Source organism: Pseudophryne corroboree, chromosome 6 (genome assembly GCF_028390025.1).
Source record: "Pseudophryne corroboree isolate aPseCor3 chromosome 6, aPseCor3.hap2, whole genome shotgun sequence".
NCBI classification, from domain to species: Eukaryota; Metazoa; Chordata; class Amphibia; order Anura; family Myobatrachidae; genus Pseudophryne; species Pseudophryne corroboree.
The window spans coordinates 207570514-207589549 of NC_086449.1; the positions used below are offsets into that span (position 1 = coordinate 207570514).

General features: G+C 44.5%; 1 protein-coding gene across 17 annotated transcripts in view; it reads right to left on the bottom strand.

Annotated features, from left to right (window-relative positions):
* MEF2A (myocyte enhancer factor 2A) overlaps positions 1–19036 on the bottom strand; it is a 334719-nt gene that overhangs the window by 158489 nt on the left and 157194 nt on the right. For all 17 annotated transcript variants that reach the window (XM_063925692.1, XM_063925694.1, XM_063925707.1 and 14 more), the window contains exons 2-3: positions 4507–4693; positions 3127–3330 (exon numbers count right to left, since the gene is read on the bottom strand). In XM_063925692.1, the coding sequence (XP_063781762.1) occupies positions 3127–3330; positions 4507–4560 (258 nt within the window). In that variant the 5' untranslated portion in view covers positions 4561–4693. The remainder of the gene's footprint in view (positions 1–3126; positions 3331–4506; positions 4694–19036) is intronic.

The following is a 19036-nucleotide window of genomic DNA, read 5'->3' on the forward strand; positions in this document are numbered from 1 at the left end:
TATCCCAATGTTATCCTGTGGATAATCCTGTGGACCCAGCCAGAGAAATAAAAATTAAACTTTTACTAAAGAAAGCTGTGACTGGCTCCTCCGGGCACATTTTCTAAACTGAGTCTGGTAGGAGGGGCATAGAGGGTGGAGCCAGCCCACACTCTTAAATTCTTAAAGTGCCAATGGCTCCTGGTGGACCAGTCTATACCCCATGGTACTAATATGGACCCCAGCATCCTCTAGGACGTAAGAGAAACAGGTAGGATTTAAGACTTTATTTCATACAGAGATGTGGTTGACAACACAATCTTTCAGCATGTGTGTCACAGAGCCCCACATCACTACTTTGTGTTAGCGATGTAAATCTGTAGATACCATTGATTCCTATTCACCTTCTCACACCAATGCTCTCGTTCCATACAGCCCTGTCCTCACTAACACAATTGTACAAGGTCATCACATTACTCCTGCAACAATTCCATTGATTCGAATGGCTGCAGGCTTCCTTATGCCCACCTACTTACCAACAAAAAAAATCCAATACAGATAGATAAAAAAGACTTAAGAAAGCAAAGAAACAAAAAAAAGTCTCTTTTCACATCCCTTTCCATCCACATGTGTTGACCAGACCATCAGAACAAACATTAAAAGGCCAGTGTAGCTTAACCCGTAAAAGACTACTGACTGCAAACATACTAGCAAAAGCCAGACAAACCACCACCCAAGTCACTAAATTACAACAGGAATGACCGGGTTTCGGTCATTTGTTAGTAACTTGGGACCCTATTCAGGTGGGATCACTAATCTTGCTAAAAAGCAGTTGGATCCCACTGGTTTCTGCCAGTTCTGAGCTGATAGCACTGCTGGACATCTTCCGATTTTGAAGGGAAGTAAGCATGATGCGTATTTCATCTGATGCACTAAGTTTCCTTGACCAATCACTGCATCTACGGTCCTCAACGTTGCCTGTTTTTTGTGCTTCAATGCTGAGAAATACAGGCAGGTACTTATCCATCATGCAGTAAAATTAGGGAGGCGTCTGATTGGCTCCAAATTTATTCTGCTGCAGGGCAATGATCCCAAATCCCATCCAATGTCATTAAGAACTATCTTCAGTGTAAAGAAGAACAAGGAGTCCTGGAAGTGATGATATGGCCCCCACAGAGTCCTGATCTCAACAACATCAAGTCTGTCTGGGATCACATGAAGAGACAGAAGGATTTGAACAAGCCTACATCCACAGAAGATCTGTGGTTAGTTCTCCAAGATGTTTGGACAACCTACATGTAGAGTTCCTTCAAATACTGTGTGCAAGTGTACCTAGATGAATTGATGCTGTTTTAAAGGCAAAGGGTGGTCACACCAAATATTGATTTGATTTTGATTTCTCTTCTGCTCATTCACTCTGCATTTTGTTAATTGATAAAAATAAACTATTAATACTTCTGTCTTTGAAAGCATTCTTACTTTGCGCCATTTTTTCCCACACCTGCCTAAAACTCTTGCACAGTTCTATAGAGGATTAGGAAAAATTGTCAGAAGTGTAAAAATGTCTCTGCCTGCAAACTACTGGCCATTGGTTCTCATAATTTGGAGAAGGGGGGGGGGGGGGGGGGGCTATTGCTACATTTCCTTAGGCTATAAAAGCTAACCCATGCAATTATTATAGGGAATTATACATATTGTGTTATTACAGGTATATCCCTAAATCTGTTACAATAAACAAAACAATTTATAATTGAAAATAATTACAGCAGCAAAAAACATCCTGAACTGCGGAGACTTTACATAATACCCACCCCCAAATGCATGTTAATGATCATAACCCAATATCTGAGAAGGGCGGTTTCTTAAACAAAGAACAGTTAGCCAGTGGCTCGACCTCAAAACTGCATTACCAACAAAAAGGTACCAACAGAGTGCGACATGCTACCCTGACATACATCTCTATATTAGATACCCTACATACATCTACCTCATTAGAGCATTCTGAGCTGCTTACCATGGCTGAGTGCTGCACTGTAGTTAGCAGTCTATCACTCAAAGCAGCCCTGCCACCTACATATTAAATACACCTTATCTGAAGGCATAAACATGGCTTTGTCAAATAAAACAGAAGTATTCACAAGTGTCAATATACGGCAAGAAAAATGTTCACAATGGGCCTAATTCAGACCTGATCGCTAGTAAGCGATTTTTGCACTGCTGAGATCAGATAGTTGCTGCCTACCGGGGGAGGGGGGGGGGGGGGGGTTGGGGGAAGGAGTGTATTTTAGCTGTACAAGTGTGCAAACGTATGTGTAGCAGAGCTGTACAAACAGATCTTGTGCAGTCTCTGCGCAGCCCAGAACTTACTCAGCCGCTGCGATCACATCAGCCTGTCCGAGACCGGAATTTACATCAGGAACCCTCCCTGCAAACGCATGGACACGCCTGCGTTTTTCCAACCACTCCTAGAAAACGGTCAGTTGCCACCCACAAACGCCTTCTTCCTGTCAACCTCCTTGCGAACGCCTGTGCGAATGGATCCTTCAACACAAACCCATCGCTGAGCGGCAATCCGCTTTGTACCCATGTGACGCGCCTGCGCATTGTGGTGCATATGCATACGCAGTTTAGACCAGATCGCCCGCTGTACGAAAACGCAGCTTAGCGATCAGGTCTGAATTACCCCCAGCGATCAGAAGTCTTTTTTTAAATTCAAACTGTCGGACGTATAGCAGCCAAGGGCCCCCCGGCTGGCTCTGAATAATCACATGGGATTACGTGAGCCCACGTGACAGCCCTATTAATGCCAATAGCAAGTTACCAAGGAGCACAAAGAGGCATTACTCATTAATGCTAGAGTTTTCAATCCTGCATGGTAGGTATATTTTAAAATTCAGCATGCAAATACAATTTGGTAGAGAACTGATGAAAATATCTTTGAATATAATCCACAAAACCCTACTTTATCGATGAGGCAAGTACAAAAAACATGCGTCATTCATTACGTTGCATTGTCCTGTCAGATGTACATGGTTACCCTTATAACTAATACGTATCTTTTACAACGTGCATTTTCATTAGTACACACATGATAGATCGTGCGAGTTCATTATTTTATGTCACCCACACAGATAGTAGTGCTGTTACCTCCACAATGTCAGAGTTGGTTCTGCTCTCGTGTGGCTCATTATACTCCGTGTACTTGAGAAGGACTTTGTCCATGTCAGTGCTCGCATATTGAAACAGTTTGTTAGAGCCATTGAAAATAATCAGTGCAATTTCACAGTCACAGAGTACACTTAGCTCGTAGGCCTTCTTCATTAACCCGAATTTCCTCTTGGTAAATGTGACCTGCGGGGATAAAAATGGATACCATAATCCTCTCAGTGTATTTAGGCCACTTTCAGCATGAATGATACGACACAACACAATTCTGTAACATAATTCACCAAAATAGTGATATACTGTATATGATTAGAAATGGTCACGCAACACTGAACCTTGAAACAAACATGGATTGATACCTATACCTTCCAAGGATATACGTACGTACGTACATGTATGTAATTCATTGCCATTTGTCGAGGTGTATGGTGATAATGTCATATCATGACAACATATTAAATCAACAAGTTGGCGATTAATTTCAGCTGCTGATGTGCCCTTTAGACTATCTCAATATCTGATCATACTATGCACCTCAATGTATGACCATGTATCCGCCAGCCCCGCCATCCTACAACTGCTGTAGGGACAGTATATGAGGCACAGTCTAAAAGCCGTGAGGGGAAGCAGTGGTTTACCTGCTCTGGCCTGGCAGGAAATTAGAATGAAATAGAGAACATTACACATGAGGGGTCTAGTAACAGTACACAATTGGGTGACACCAAAACAGCACAGCTGCTCTGCTTTTTTGGTGTCACTTCCACATGTATGGTGTCGCCAAGTAGCGAGAATGAATGTAGAGTTTAAGCCCAGAAGAGCAGGGCCTTCTCCCCTAATGTGCCTTTCTTTCTCTTACTTACACTATCTTATACTCAATACTCCCTCTGATGGTACCTAACCTGGTTTTCTGTATATACCTTGTACTTATACTATATTGTCTCAAGCTGTAAGTGCTTTATTTCTTGTTTTGCTCATTTGTTTATGGACTATGTAATGGGCACTGCGGATTCCTTGTTGCGCCATATAAATAAAAGATAATAATAATAAAAATAATAATAATAAACATATCCACAGTGTGCCATGAGAGGCTGGGGGCTGCCCAGCAGCTCCCGGAGCACTAGGAAGACACCAGCCGATGTGCAAATGACTGTTTAATCATTTATTTACAGGTCATCATATCTTTTTGGCTGGATTGCCAGATGGGATCTGAAGCGTATAGGCAAAGGTTCCTCAATTAAGATTCAATGAAATGGGCTTTTTCGGAAATTGTGGGAGTATTGCTTTTCAGCCTAGCAGCAAATAGTACATCAACATAGGAGGAACGTTTCTAAAATATACATTAATAAGCTTTGTATTTAGTACCTGTCTGTTCCGTTCATCCATGATCCTAGTAATCTGTATTTTCTTCCTCCCCATTGTCGCTTTCGTTCCCTTACACAATCCAGAATAAATGTTATAATCCAAATTTATGGCAGTATCTGGAATTCTAATGCATGGTCAGCATCTTTCATACAATTGCTTTGTCGATTCAGCTCAAGGCTTCAGGAACCTAAAACAACAAGATGGAAATGGTTGGAAAATAAAAATAGGAAAAAAAGCCCTACAATGACATTTCTGCCTAGAAAGAACAAGTTACACACTGCAATGGGATCTGCAATTCCCTGCATGCCAAGCTTGTTTAACTGAAGGCAATCTGAATATCTGCCTAACAACATGGAACAATACAGCATTACTTATTTATACACATTTTAGATACCAAACTTTAGCATATAGAGGAAAATATAATTGTTCAGAACTCATTGACCAGGCAAACAATACTGTGACCTCAATTTCCTTGATAAGAATGCATTTGAGCGTAATGCAGTCAATCTGCATTTTTACTGTAAATTCTATCTCAGATGATGGTGAAATCTAGGCCTATTCACAGCTGGAGATACCTGAAACTAGCTTTCACTTTGCATTGCTCCATAGTCAGAAGACTCTTTGAGCTAGCACTAAAGTGGAAGCAGGAAGCAATAAGTGACATACTTCAGCTCATTTGCATGTTGCCTAGAATTATTTATCATGCAAAGTGTGTGATGTTTAGCAGACTGTAAGCAGATGTAAAGCTGCAGGAGACATGTGGACAGCGTCTGGCGAGAAATTATTCTATGCTGTGTTTTCCTTAACCGCTTCAGCACAAAAACAGCAAAGCACACAGGCAATTCCCACCCTGGCAGCCGCACTGGTAGGAGTGACCCTCCAATCTCTCAGTTCAGTGTAAGGTTGTATTAGACTTTTAGGGGTCAATCCAATTAGGTGCAAGTTTGCGAAAGATAGTTTGAATCTCTTATATACTGCGCGTATGCACACACCCAAGAAATGCGAGATCCAATTAGAAATTATAGTTTGCAGTAGCCATGGCGAGGTTGTGAGACTTTTCTACAAAATGCAACCTGGGAGAAGCATATCAAAAAGTGAAGAAACCATCAGGACCCCATAAAAGTGAGAACGGAGATAGCAGGACCTTATAGAAGGCTGCTAGTGGCCATAAGGAAAGTACTGAAGGTTTTTAAAAGGTATCAAATTATGATTTTTACACTCTTTATTAATGGTTGAAAAATGATAGCATGTAAGTGTTTTTCATCACATGAAAAGGTGCATACACACGGTGCGATGTAGCCTTACGATTTTGACTATATAGTCAATTTACGATTTTGACTAAATAGTCAAAATTGTAAGGAAAGTTGGTGCAAATCGCACCGTGTGTACACAGCTTGTGATACCAATGTGCGCTCCTGTGGGGTCGGTATCGCAAGAAAAGATAGACTGCGCAGGCAAGACAATCTTGACTATATTGTGTACAATCTAGTACATAGTATAGTCAAAATTGGCACTTAGTCAAAGTCTCACATAGTCAAAAATCTCATGTAAAGATCAATATCGGTGGTTCAGGGCTCCGGGGAGTTCAGGGGAAATCGCAAAGTCAAAATCAAAGATAGTCATTATCTCACCGTGTATGCACCTAAAGTCTTTCCAGCATTTTCGGGCACAGAAAAATGGCTGTATAGTAAAAATCCAGTGTATTTATAAAAGTTTGTAAAAAGTTGGAATGAACAGTTTTACCTCTTATCTGCAACTTAAACAACCCCTCTCACATCTAATACAACACCTCCACACACCTGTCCCACATCATTTATCCCATTATCATATCTCCCAACAATGGCCCTCATTCCGAGTTGTTCGCTCGGTATTTTTCATCGCATCGCAGTGAAAATCCGCCTAGTACGCATGCGCAATGTTCGCACTGCGACAAGTAACTTTACTATGAAGAAAGTATTTTTACTCACGGCTTTTTCTTCGCTCCGGCGATCGTAATGTGATTGACAGGAAATGGGTGTTACTGGGCGGAAACACGGCGTTTCAGGGGCGTGTGGCTGAAAACGCTACAGTTTCCGGAAAAAACGCAGGAGTGGCCGGGGAAACGGTGGGAGTGCCTGGCCGAACGCTGGGTGTGTTTGTGACGTCAACCAGGAACGACAAGCACTGAAATGATCGCACAGGCAGAGTAAGTCTGGAGCTACTCAGAAACTGCTAAGTAGTTAGTAATCGCAATATTGCAAATACATCGGTCGCAATTTTAAGATGCTAAGATACACTCCCAGTAGGCGGCGGCTTAGCGTGTGTAACTCTGCTAAATTCGCCTTGCGACCGATCAACTCGGAATGAGGGCCAATGGGCCTAATTCAGACCTCATCGCTAGTAAGTGATTTTTGCACTGCTGCGATCAGATAATCGCCGCCCACAGGGGAATGTATTTTAGCTGTGCTAGTGTGCTAACGCATGTGTAGCAGAGCTATACAAACAGATCTTGTGCAGTCTGAGTTGCCCAAGACTTACTCAGCCGCTATGATCACATCAGCCTGTCCGGGACCGGAACGGACGTCAGGAATCCTCCCGGCAAACGCATGGACACGTCTGCGTTTTTACAAACATTCCCAGAAAACGGTCAGTTGCCACCCACAAATGCCCTCTTCCTGTCAATCTCCTTCCGAACGCCCGTGCAAATGGATTCTTCGCACAAACCTATTGCTGAGACGCAATCCGCTTTGTACCCATGCGTCACACCTGCGCATTGTGGTGCATACGCAGTTTAGACCTGATCGCCCGCTGTGCGAAAACGCAGCCTAGCGATCAGGTCTGAATTAACCCCATTGTGTTCACTGAAACGGGACTCAGAGCACACCTGAAAAAAAGAAGATGTAGCCTCATCGGGAAGGGGGTGGAGCCTTGAGTTAAACCCCTGTTTACATCACTATGGGGGCATGCCCAGCACTATGAGATACTGGGCAGCCCCCGGGCTCTCTCGCTGTACTGTGAATAATGCCATGCACATCACACGGCATCTATTCACACGCTGCTCTGCATAGAGCAGTGGTAGCACTGCCCTTTCACGCAGAGAAAGGACACAGATTAAGCCGGTTTGCCACGGCAAATTACTGGCCCAAAATCTGTGTGTGCTCAAAAATACTAAGCAGTGATGTGCGTAGACACTCCACTGTATGAGGCAACATCTGAACCATAGCACTATTAATTCCATACAGACACTACTGTACCATAAACGCCTTCATATAAAGTATAGAATGATGGTGACTGTTAAGTATATAGATGCCATTTTATAAATACATTTATTATAACCGTCTTAATTTGCCTTGTTAGACATTCCCAACAGGAAATACCATCTAACCATAACCAAAAATGCTCAGGCAACAGCTTTGACAGACTGATCTAATGGGAAGACCTGCTCCTTTTATTGCACTGCATGTGCTTGTACGGTATATGTATATATCCTCCTTACTCTGTCTACCCAAAGTATGTATAATAAAAAGGATATTTATGGTGGCCTTACCATGGTTAAATCTCTTTCTGCGAGGTACACTGGATTCCACAGGGAATACATCGGGGTATAGAGTTGGATCTTGATCTGAGGCACCAACAAGCTAAAGCTTTGACTGTTCCCAGGATGCAATGCACCGCCTCCACTATAACCCCACCTCCGGGCACTGGAGCTCAGTTTTGTTAACCAGACCAATGCAGTAGCAGGTAAAATAGACGGCAGATGTTAGTCAAATAGAACCACATTCTCACGACAGGAGAAGGGATCAGCGGCTAATGCCATACAAAGCCAAAGAAGCTAAGTGCGTCAGGGTGGACGCCCTGGGAATCCAGTGTACCTCGCAGAAAGAGATTTAACCATGCTAAGTCTACCATAAATCTCCTTTTCTGCAGTGGGGTACACTGGGATTCCACAGGGAATACATCGGGGAAGTCCTAAAGCAGTTCCTCATGGGAGGGGACGCACCATAGCGGACACAAGAACCCGGCGTCCAAAGGAAGCATCTTGGGAGGCGGAAGTATCAAAGGCATAGAACCTGATGAACGTGTTCACTGAGGACCACGTAGCCGCCTTGCACAATTGTTCAGCGGAAGCACCTCGGCGGGCCACCCAAGAAGGTCCAACAGACCGAGTAGAATGGGCTTTAATACCAGCAGGAGCTGGAAGACCAGCCTGTGCATAGTATAGTAGAAAAAAATAGGGAAGTGTATCAAGTGGCGCAATGCAGCTATAGTACTTGATAGTTTAAAATAAATGTCACCACATTTAAGAACCAAGATAGATACAACTGTCCAACCTTCCAGGTAAGTGTAATCCAGCCTGTATAGTCCCAATATGAAACAGTTCTCTTACACATTGGTTGTTCTCTTGCTATTTCGGTTTCATATTGGGACTATACGAGCTGGATTCCACTTACCTGGAAGGTTGGACAGAGGCATCTGATTCTACATACTCAATCAGGAACGCAATTCCGTCTTTTTTTGCGCTGTGTGTACTAGGAAGGTTTATATTTGTTGTATCCAGCTTGTGCATAGGCTTGTGCAATCACCATTCTAATACATCTGGCCAAGGTTTGCTTATTCGCAGGCCAGCCACGTCTGTGAAAAACAAAAAAAAGTAAAAAAAGGGTATCTGACCTCCTGAGGGAGGCAGTCCTCTCCACGTAAATACGGAGAGCCCGTACCACATCCAAAGACCGCTCTTTTGAGGACAAACCAGAAGAGATAAAGGCCGGAACCACAATCTCTTGGTTAAGATGAAAAGATGACACCACTTTAGGTAGATAACCAGGGCGAGTTCGAAGAACTGCCCGGTCACAGTGAAAAATCAGAAAAGGGTGGACGACAGGACAAAGCGCCTAAGTTCAACACCCTCCTAGTAGAGGCAATAGCCCGTAAAAACATGACATTAAGTGTAAGACATTTAAGATCCACAGACCAAGAGGTTCAAATGGAGACTCTTGCAGGGCATTCAGGACAACAGACAAATCCCATGGAGCCACGGAGAACGTCAGGAATAAAACGCAATTTTTCTCTGAAACCACACCGACAAGGCAGAAATAGGAACCTTGAGGGAGGCCAGACGTAGGCCTAAGTCTACGCCCTGTTGCAGAAAAGCCAAAAGTCTGGAAGTTATGAATTTGTATGCTTTGGAATTCTTAGCAGCACACCAGGTGAAGTAAGAATTCCAGACCCTATAATAAATCCGTGCCAAAGTCAGTTTGCGAGCCTTCAGCATAGTTTGGATAACCGCCTCGGAGAATCCTTTGGCCCTCAGGACTGAAGATTCAAGAGCCACGCCGTCAAAGCCAGCCTGGCCAGGTCCGAGTAGACACAAGGGCCCTGAACGAGGAGGTCTGGGCGTTGAGGAAGTAGAAGAGGACGCTCTATCGAGAGACCCTGCATGTCTGAGAACCAATGCCGTCTGGGCCACGCTGGAGTGACTAGAAGTAGTATTCCTCCTTCTTGCTTGAAATTCCATAGCACCCTGGGCAGGAGTGACACTGGAGGGAACACAAAGGGCAGCCGAAAAGTTCCATGGAATTGCCAGTGCGTCCACAAACACTGCTTGGCGATCCCTTGTTCTTGAACCCAAGACCGGAACTTTGTGATTGTGTCGACACACCATCAGGTCTAGATCTGGGAGACCCCACTTGTCCACTAGGAGTTGAAAGACTTCCTGATGAAGACTCCACTCTCCGGCGTGTACGTCCTGACAACTGAGGAAGTCTGCTTTCCAGTTTAGGACTCCGGGAATGAACACTGCCGATATCACTGGCAGATGGCGTTCCACCCAACACAGGATTTTTGACACTTCATTGCCATGCAGCTTAGAGTGCCGCCTTGATGATTTATGTATGCCACCGTGGTGGCATTGTCTGACTGTACTTGAACAGGCCTGTTCTGTATCAGAGTAAGGGCAAGAGTCAAGGCATTGAACGCTGCCCGCAGTTCCGGAATGTTTATAGGGAGGAGAGATTCCTCCTTGATCCACCGACCCTGGAGAGAGTGTTGCTCCAGCACCGCGCCCCAACCCCGCAGACTGGCGTCCATCATCAGTAGGACCCAGTTGGGTATCCAGAAGGGAAGGCCCTTGCTCAAATGTTGGTCCTGTAGCCACCAGCTCAGTGACAGATGAACCTCCGGAGTCAAAGAGATCAGTTGAGACCTGATCCGATGAGGCAGGCCGTCCTACTTGGAAAGGATTAACCTCTGCAGAGGGCGGGAATGAAATTGAGCGTACTACACCATGAGACCTAGTGCATCACCGAGTGTATCGACACTCTTGGGCGAGAAAGGAAGTATCTGATCCTGTCCTGAAGTTTCAGGACCTTCTCTGGAGACAGAAACAGTCTTTGACTGTGTGTGTCTAGCAGTGCCCCCAAGGTGCACCATGCTCCGAGCGGGCACCAGCGAGTACTTCTTCCATTTGATGAGCCACCCGTGGGCTTGTAGGAATTGGACCGTCAGTTCCAGATAACTGAGGAGAACCTCTTGGGAGTTCGCCAGGATCAGCAAGTCGTCCAGATACGGCAGGATACGGATTCCCTGACTGCGGAGAAAGGCCGTCATTACGGCCATTACCTTGGTGAAAATCCGAGTTGCCATGGCCAATCCAAATGACAGAGCCTGGAATTGATAATGTAGGTTGCCAATAGCAAACCGCAGATATTTCTGATGCAAAATGGCAATAGGTATATGCAGGTAAGCATCCTGTATGTCCAGGGATACCATATAGTCCTCTGTTTCCATGGCCAGCACAATAGGGTGCAGGGTTTCCAAACGGAATTTGGACACTCACAAACCTGTTCAAAGATTTGAGATTGAGCATAGGCCGGAAAAACCTATTGGGTTTCGGGACTAGAAACAGAGTCAAATAGTATCCTTTGCCTCTCTGGGACAGAGGTACCTGTACTACCATTCCTGTGTCCAGGAGGGATCGTACAACAAGGTGTAGCGCCTGCGCTTTCAACGGATCTGAAGGAACAACAGTTGTGCAGAACTGGCGAGGGGGACGTCTCTTGAAAGAGACTGCGTATCCGCGAGAGACAACTTCTCGCACCCTGAAGTAGTCTTTAACCAGACCCGCCCCGTCATGCAGCAGGCTTGTCTTATTTGGAAGCAGGCTGACGGGCAGCCCAGGTTTGGGCTTAGTGGCTTTGGTAGTACGAGCCTGCCTCGGGTACGTCTGACCCTTTGCTTTTCCTGGAGTACAAAAGGAACGAAAAGTGGAACTCTTAGCCTTCGGAGCAGAAGGATTAGTACTTGGGAGAAACGCAGTTTTGGACGTTGCCAAGTCAGTCACAATCTTGTTTAGATCCTCCCCAAAGAGAATGCCTCCCTTAAAAGGGAGCACCTCCAGGGTCTTTTTGGAGTCCAGGTCCACCTTCCAGGCCCTCAACCACAGAATCTGGTGAGCCAGTACAGACATAGTAGATGCCTTGGCCGCCATAACACCTGCCTCAGATGACGCCTCCTGAATATAGTGGAAGGTGGTGGTAATATGAGACAGATATAGTCTGGAAGTGTCAGATATATCCTGAGGTAGCTCTTCCTCCAATGCCTGAACCCATACTTAAATTCCTTTTGCAGCCTAGGAGGCTGCAATAGTGGGTCTATGTACAGCATTGGTAAGGGAGTAAATAGACTTCAGGCCTCCCTCCACACGCTTATCCAGTAGTTCCTTCAGGGAGGTGACAGTGGTGACAGGCAGAGTAGATGACACCACAAGACGGGCGACATAAGAGTCCACTGAAGGTGGATTTTCCCACTTGGTACTCAATTCAGTGCGAATAGGATAATGAGCTAGCATCTTTTTAGACAGGGAGAAAATGGTCAGAATGTGGTAATACTACTTTAGCAACCTTCTGACGTTTAAACTTATCAGGTTTCTTAGATGCAGTAGTGGGATCTACCTCATCAATTTGTAGAATCAGCTTTATAGCCTCCACTAGTTTAGGGACATCAACCTGAGTTGTAGGTTCCTCGTCAGAAGCAACTGATTCAGTGTCTGACGGATCAGTATATTCCCCATCTTCATCAGAAGAATTATCTGAAATGTTAGTGGATTGTGAGGAGGAAGTGGCCCGCTTAGATGACCTCTTGATCCCAGATGGATGTGAGGTAGACTTTTGTACCACCAAAGATTGATTTAATTGTTGTATCTGGGTAGTCAGAGTGTCCGCCCAGGATGGATTAACTACAGGGAAAATATGTGGTTGTAATGGCACAGGTGGTCCTACAGAGGGCGCAAGACGTGACACAATCTTATTCAACATACTGGTGAAAGCTTGCCAAGGTGGCTCCTGAGTGGTTACTGGAGCTGCGGGCTGACTGGAACATGTATGGCACCCAGTACACAGACCATTTAATTAAAACTTACCCCTAAGGTAAATCCTTGGCGCAAGCACTGCATAATGCAAAAGCATCCGCGGATTTCCCGCCCTGTGTGGTAGACATGGTGAATGTAGCCGTAGAGCGTAACAGTACAATATAGCCAGACAAATACAACACCAGCAAATAACCCCCTGATTTATGCAACAGTAAATACAAAACACAAACAGAATTAAAGCGGCATGAGGTGAGTGAAAAACACAGTAAAATACACTAAACAGTAGATATATATATATATATATATATATATATATATATAAAGACCCTGACGCACCTAGCCTCCCCAGGGTACAGAATACAGTGATAGCAATAGGTGTGATACACAAATGAAATCCACACAGCAGCTACAGACTCACTCAGTCACAGGTACAATGCAGAAATTATTACAAACAATAAAACTGCACTGGACTAGTAAAATTTGACAATGCTAAATTCCTTTGTCGTATAAACAACCCTTTATGAAGCTAAGAACACTGTACGCTGTTTATTTAAGAAGTACCGTAATGGTACGCTAGTTGCGTAACGATCGCTCAGCCGTAGGCGAGACGCTCAGGCGTCACGTTCGCTCACGGCCCAGGGATCACAGGACACGTTATTGGTTATGTCTAGGGGAAAGATTCGCTGTAACGTAGCGTACGCTAGAGACCACGAGGAGGTCACCAGCGATGCAGACGCTCACAACACTATACCTTTATGTTAAACCTTATACCGATGAAACACACAGAATACCTTAATGTGAGTACAGGGTGTAAATGCAACCTTGTGTAACCTGACTAACTACAAAGCTGATTGAGCGTCACCGACGCTCAAGTGAACACTTAACACTATAGTAAATACACTGATACTGGTTTAGGTTTCCAAAGCCTATTAACTGTATTATATCTAATATACTTGTAAAAGGGGATAACAGTACATATGATACGCTACAATATAACAGAGACCTCCTAACCACAGAACTAAACAATAAATACAATAAGACAATACTACGCTGACCTAAATGAAATACAATACCATACTATAATACTATAAGGTATTTAAGAGAAAAGAGGAGAGAGAGAGATAGAGAGAGAGAGAGAGAGAGAGAAATTGGCTCGCAGAAAGACAATGATTATGGAGAGAACTTACGCACAAAGGGTATGATCGCCAGCGCCTCGATATCCAGCTCCCGATTATCAGCAGATAACCGTTGATGAGAGAGTGAGAGCTGGATGTGGTCGGCCTGCCTATTTATGCCCCACACACAATGCAATCTCCTGGTCCTACAATCCCATTGTCCATTGGCCGAAGGAATTCGGCCCTGTATCATAACAAAAGGTCATAGGGTGATTCATACAGGTGGGCTGTGACGATTTCCAACAGCTCAGGTGGGTGGGAAACTGGGTTTCCCGCCGCATACCTGAGTATGTGTAAATCATAGAAATGGACATAAACTTCTTATGTCCATAACTATTCGCACGAGCGATTAATACGCTCCAAACCAACACCGGAATATTGCTAATTAAATACTCTTCCGATGGGTACCAAACACTGCAATATGATTCCTGTTAGACCCTTCGTACGATGCAAAGAGGGATTCCTCAGTTCTGGGACATTGTACTTTAACCAAACTTACAGAAACTATCAAAGGGATCATGATCTATAAACTACATTAATTGTGAACATTTGTAACTAATGAGTCGCACGCTACGATCACATAAACTCTACCGTAAATGCGCATACTGCGCGTGCGAGTGCACGCTATTGCGGGTATGCGCTTCCACGGGAGAGCGTACGCATGCGCAGCACGGACCAGTGTGCGGTGCAAATATGGCAACGTGCATTGAGACATTTTTCTGACTTTGACAGTCCACCCTTTGGCAGTCAATAATAACTGCCACAAAACATTTAAGGAGAAAAATGTAAGTCAGGGGTTAATTGATTTCCATGGTTGGGTAGGGGAGGAGAGAGGAGAAGGTGTGAAGAGGGTATGACCTAGTGAGAAAGCAGAAGCATGTGTGTATGAGTCCATGTTTGGAGGGTCATGTATCATCGTGCCGTACGTGTGGTAAATCAAGCTTCGAGGTATTGCGAAGTATACATTTGAATTCCTTCTTATCCTGTGGTACAGGTCTGTGGATGAGCTGTCAAACTTTACCGAGCTCATTTCGGCTGTAGTTGTAACAAAATGGGGATGCACATTTTAGTTGATGATACATGAATGGGGGAGGTATGTGGTTGCTGATATCTGTGCCTGAATTCCCTATCGTCTATGTGTGTCATTACCTGAGGGTTGTAGAGATGAAGATAGAGAACACTTATGGAAAATGCAATGGTATTCTATGTCAGGGAAATGTACATTCGTCGATTGAGGTCTTGATTGGTGTCGGTTGATTGGAGTCTTCTTCTTTGTGCTTTTGCTCATAAATCGTGAGTAAAGCAAACAACGTCCATGGATTTACAAAAAATGTTGGGCTAGCGTGATTTTAAAGTTCCTAGGGAAACTGGGGTACCCATGGCATTGTTCATCAAAATCTTGTATATCAGGTCGTCTGCTCTTCTTCTTTCCATCTTTCCGTTGTCGGCCCCTTGGCTCATCAAATCCTTCGTCTACGTGGGTCTTTGTACCTCGGAGGAATACATAGAAATGGGTGAAAAACGGACCGTATACTCATTACATCATTACGTCATGGTTTCTAGCATTGGGTCATAAATCAAATCCAGGTTAATTACAGTTTCCTCACTCCTCAAGCTCATCACTTTTGTACTTTGTTTGCACCTCATTAAAGCCTGCCCGCATCTAAATATCAATCCAAACGATATAACGACACCCAAAATACACAGTAGAAACTTTCCAACATCCATTATGACTCCTTGAGCCCAATCTCCTAAACCGGAGAACCAATTTCGCGGGTTCAACCATGACACCCAACCAGTCAGCTCATTACCTACAGCAGCAAGGGTGAGATTGTGTTTTCGACGAAATTCCCACTTTAGTTGGAGAATATCGTCCATCTTTTGGTCTATGACCTCTACCGGATCCTCGGTGCTATTTGTGATATACGTGCAACACTTTATGCCGTACTGTGTTGCCAATGTAACACAATATCCGCCTGTTACTGCTGTAAGATAATTAAGAACCATCCTATGCTGAACTAGTTCTGTTTTGTAAGCTTGAAGTTCTCTTCCAGTGTATCTAAACGTGTCATCATACATTTCAGTGATATTATCTAACAAATTGGCGAGTGCGGAAATGTATCTATAATTCATCACTCCTCGAGCGGTACGAGTGAAATCTAACGCTACCAGAACCTGAATCCCGGTGGATTCATGGATAAGATCAGAGGCCGGATGCTCTAACCTTTCTGACAGTTGTCTTTTAACTCGGTGCTCGTAATGAGTGTGAGTATAAGGAGCTTGGGCACCACGGTGTATGTCCTTCATTTTGTCATGTGTAACAGTCATCACTTCAGGCAATACTTTTCCAATATAACACAATCCTTCAGAGTTTGGGGCAAGCCACTTGTACGCCTTTCTCCCGCATATGAAATATGCATCATCGGGGAGAACATATGGGACGGAGAAGGACATGACCATGTTACAAACCTTCCAGGTGAAATCTCCTGACCCTAATTCTTCCATCTGCCTAATGCACGTATCGGTTTGTACGATATGTGCACAGTATCCTGGTGATACCTCTCCAACTTTAGTAATCCTATTTCCTAAGGTATATCGATACCGGAAAGATTTTCCTCTACTGGCTATGTGGCGTACGAGCTCTGTATCTGTAGGCATTCTATCTGCTCTGTGTGAAAAGGTCATGGTAAGGTTGCTCCATGACACTTCCCAATTTCCCGGTTTTCTGGGATTGGAGATGTTAAAACATATGAGGGACCTATCCACATGGTATTGGTGGAGCTTCAAACTAGGAGGGCTGGAGATGTTAAACCTCCGGTCCACCGGTCTCCCACCACTTAGCTCAAGTACCTCCCCTAACGTTAAAGAAAATGGTACTAGCCCTGATTTGCTGTGACCCTGAGGTACTTGAGAGCATACCCAACAATCGGTCTTGTTTAATACGTTACCCACTAGAGAGTGATAGTCACTCAATGGATGCCGGTCTATATGGATATTAAAACTAGATTGGCATTTCTTTATGCATCCATCTTCAACCAGATTATCACAGAGCCTACAGATACAATTTTCCTCAGCTAACAATCCATCACAATTTCTTCTATCGGATCGTTTTCTGATACTCGCCTTTGCTTGTTGGATTGGTTGATCTTGGAAAACTACGCCTCCATCATCATAATCGGAACCCATTCCAGAACCTCTCTCGACCTCTATGGTACTCTCGCCGGAATAGACTGCTCTGGTCAACATCATGGTCAACATCAAAATCCGGATCACAGTCTCTTTGGGCAAGTCCATCTTTGAGGAGGAAATGGAGAAGATTGAGAAGGGGGAAACAGAAATTTTAAGGGAGAGGGGATGGGAAGTGGAGAAAAACAATAAAAGGGAGAGGGGAGTCGACAACTGCTTCCGGTCTTCAAGGCTCAGGTGCCGCCTCAGTCCTCCTGGAACAGACACTCCAGTGATACAACCTCTACCGTCTGTTCCTTATCACGGGACTTCTCTGGATCAGCAACCTTCTTGCAGTGGGATGAATGGACCCAAGTCTCTCTCTCAGCAACCTTCAATGCTGTGGTGCTAGTCAATAAGACCTGGTATGGTCCTTCCCATCTATCAATAAGACAACCTGAGCGTAGAAAATTTCGTATCATTACATAATCCCCAGGTTCAATGTCATGACAATTACTATCTGGTAAATCAGGAATCACCAACTTCAGATTATCATTTTGATTCCTCAACTGCTTACTCATATTAATCAAGTACTTTACAGTTACTTCATTGTTACATTTCAAATCATCCTGAGGGTTAATCATGACATGCGGTTGTCGACCAAACAAGATTTCAAAAGGGGACAGATTAAGAGGGGACCTGGGAGTGGTTCTGATGCTATACAAAACAATGGGTAAAGCTTCTGGCCACGTCAATCCTGTCTCTGCCATTACTTTACTCAATTTATTTTTAATAGTGCTGTTCACTCTTTCGACCTTCGCACTCGCCTGTGGACGGTACGGAGTGTGCAGCTTGCTATCAATTCCCATCAACTTACACATTCCTTGGAAGACATCACCTGTAAAATGGGTACCCCTATCGCTTTCAATGATTCTAGGGATACCATATCTACATACAAATTCCTGCACAATTTTCTTAGCTGTAAACATAGCGGTATTTGTAGCTGCTGGAAAAGCTTCGACCCAATTTGAGAAAACATCTATACAGACAAGTACATACTTTAAATTTCTACATGGGGGCAATTGAATGAAGTCAATTTGTATTACTTGGAAAGGGCCGCCGGCAGGTGGGACATGGGATGGTTCTGTAGGTATTGCCTTTCCAATATTCTTTCTCAGACAGGTAAGGCATGACATTGCTCTTTTACTAGCATGAGAGGAGAATCCTGGGGCGCACCAGTATGCTCTTACCAATTTGCACATCCCCTCCTTGCCTAGATGAGTCAGCCCGTGAGCTGCTTCAGCCAGACACGGAAGGTATGCCCTGGGGGCCACTGGTTTACCATGTCCATCCGTCCAGAGCCCTGAGGACTCCTGGCCATATCCCTTTGCCTTCCAGACTGCTCTCTCCTGAGTGGAACACAAATTCTGCATTTCACACAACTTTCGTGTGTTGATGGTATTAAATACCATCAGTTGTGTGGTGTCTGTCCGTATGGGGGTAGCAGCTGCAAGCTTTGCAGCTTCGTCTGCTCGGCTGTTACCAAGGGATACTGGGTCTTGGCTATATGTATGTGCTTTACATTTGATAACAGCCACTCTGTCGGGTTCCTGTATCGCTGTTAGAAGCCTTTTTATATGAGCTGCATGCGCTATCGGTGTGCCAGCTGCTGTCATGAAATTTCTGAGCCGCCATAGGGCTCCGAAATCATGGACTACCCCGAACGCGTATCTGGAATCGGTGTAGATATTGGCTGACTTTCCCTTAGCCAATTCACATGCTCTGGTTAGGGCGACCAGTTCAGCAACCTGGGCTGAGTGAGGTGGGCCTAGTGGTTCCGCTTCTA